Genomic DNA, 1,835 nt, shown 5'->3' with positions numbered 1-1,835 from the left:
ACAATACATTTTGTCCAGATAAAAACACATTTTCCTTATGGGAGCTCATGTAATAGACTTCAATGTCGGTCAAATTGGACCCATCAAGCAGATAGATGGAGTTTCAATGTTATATGGGTTAAAAACCACTTGTTGGATTAATAAAGAAGAGGGAGAAATAAATAAATAAATAAATAATCTTAATTACTTTTATTAAGCCTGCCTGTCACAACATCAATTAACACACAAATCTAGCCTCGCATGAAGGGAGGGGTCGATGCTCGTTACAGACTCGTGTTACCAGATCAATGGGCGTTACTAAACGGATTACGTGTAGAGAATGAGGACATTATTTTACACAACAGGCGATGAAATGTGTAAAAAAAACCTATCTGAAATGTGGATGGATTGCACGATCGAGTGGCGTCGCCTTTAACGCCGCTCTCGTTGACTCGTGAGTCGTGTATCGGTGCGTTGTCGCCATCTTCCGCCAGTTCTGTTACCGACCTCACCGGAGCATCACATCAGACCGCCGGTGGGCGAGTCCGGGTGTGTCTGTCTGCCTGCGAAAGAGCGTGCGTTCAGGAGAGCTCGCAAATAACACCGAGAGGGGAGGGAAATAAAATGCTGGGGAGTCGAAAGCCGTCACATCTTCATCACTAGACACTTGTTGTTTCTTTCTTTCTTTTTTTCTTTCTTTCTTTATTTTGTAGCTTTTGGAGGGAGACAGATCATGAAGAAGCATCACAGCCCCGCGAAGGTACCACTGGAAGTCACCGTACCAGACAGCGAGGCGACCGTACAACAACTCAACAAGCTGCTGTCCAACGGCAGCGGTTTTTATAGCCTCCCAGCACAACATTTCAACGAGGTCTTTCCCAGGATTTACATCGGCAATGCGTAAGTTCAAACGATCTTCTGCTTCTGATGGCAAGAAAACACTGACAGGTATCTGCTTTCAGCTGTTTGTCAAATGTGTTGATTCGTGAGGTGGCACGTAGCCTACTGGCAATTGATCTGTAGCAGGATCAGTAAACAAAGCCCCTCAGTAAATTCTACCCGAATCTTTTACATTGTCTAGGTGCGAAACAACAAACCTGTGAATGGAGTGTGTCACCTTTCCACCTACGAGAACAATCACGAAGCCACAGGAGATTTTGATAATGTTTACAATGCGAGTCAGACTGCAAGGGAAGCTGATTTTCTTCACGACCGTCCTCTATCGGTAACATCTCGCTATCTCTGAGATCACTGGTTACAAATTCGCTTCAGTTCGACATCAGTCACGTGTTTCTTTGTATTAAATTATTAATGCATATTAAGTGCATATTTCCTCTGGCATACAAAGAGTAAACGACCTCAAGTAATGAGTGATTTGTTTTTTCGATTCACTGATTCAAATAGCTGCTGATTCAACTGCATCGAGCTTGAAAGATGACTGACTTGAGTCATCTGCTAAAGAAAATTAACATGTATAATTGGGACTTTGGACTCAAAGTCCTGTGTACAACTTCAGTCACAAGTCCACTGTCTCCACTATTTGCATATGTGGGTTTAACATAACCCAAATGTCTATAAAGGTAGTCATGTTAGTTAACTTATTTTCAGGTTTTAAAGTCAGCATGAAATCAAATGTTTAAAAAAAAAATTTAATCAAAATTACGGAGCCCTGCACATGACATGCGGCAAACAAAATAAGTATATTGTGGTATAACTTGCTCCACACACATCTTTGTTGTTGTAGTTTTTTTCATTAAAAAAAAAAAAAATCTTTTAAATGCAGCTCACCGCCACGAACGTTTCACGGATTGATGACACAACTTTGGGGAGTCTTCCTGCATGCCTCCATTTTTAAC

The 1,835-nt window shown here is 41.5% G+C and overlaps 1 protein-coding gene across 1 annotated transcript in view; it reads left to right on the top strand.

Moving 5' to 3' along the window:
- Positions 1 to 504: 504 nt before the first annotated feature.
- Positions 505 to 1,835, top strand: part of dusp3a (dual specificity phosphatase 3a) — a 32,413-nt gene continuing 31,082 nt past the window's right edge. Inside the window, exon 1 of the mRNA XM_079846200.1 lies at positions 505 to 879. Within this exon, the coding sequence (XP_079702326.1) occupies positions 713 to 879 (167 nt within the window). The 5' untranslated portion in view covers positions 505 to 712. The remainder of the gene's footprint in view (positions 880 to 1,835) is intronic.

The sequence above is a fragment of the Gobio gobio genome, assembly GCF_949357685.1.
Source record: "Gobio gobio genome assembly, chromosome: 20".
NCBI classification, from domain to species: domain Eukaryota; kingdom Metazoa; phylum Chordata; class Actinopteri; order Cypriniformes; family Gobionidae; genus Gobio; species Gobio gobio.
Note: the sequence above shows the minus strand (reverse complement) of the source record. Positions and strands in the feature narration are given on the sequence as shown.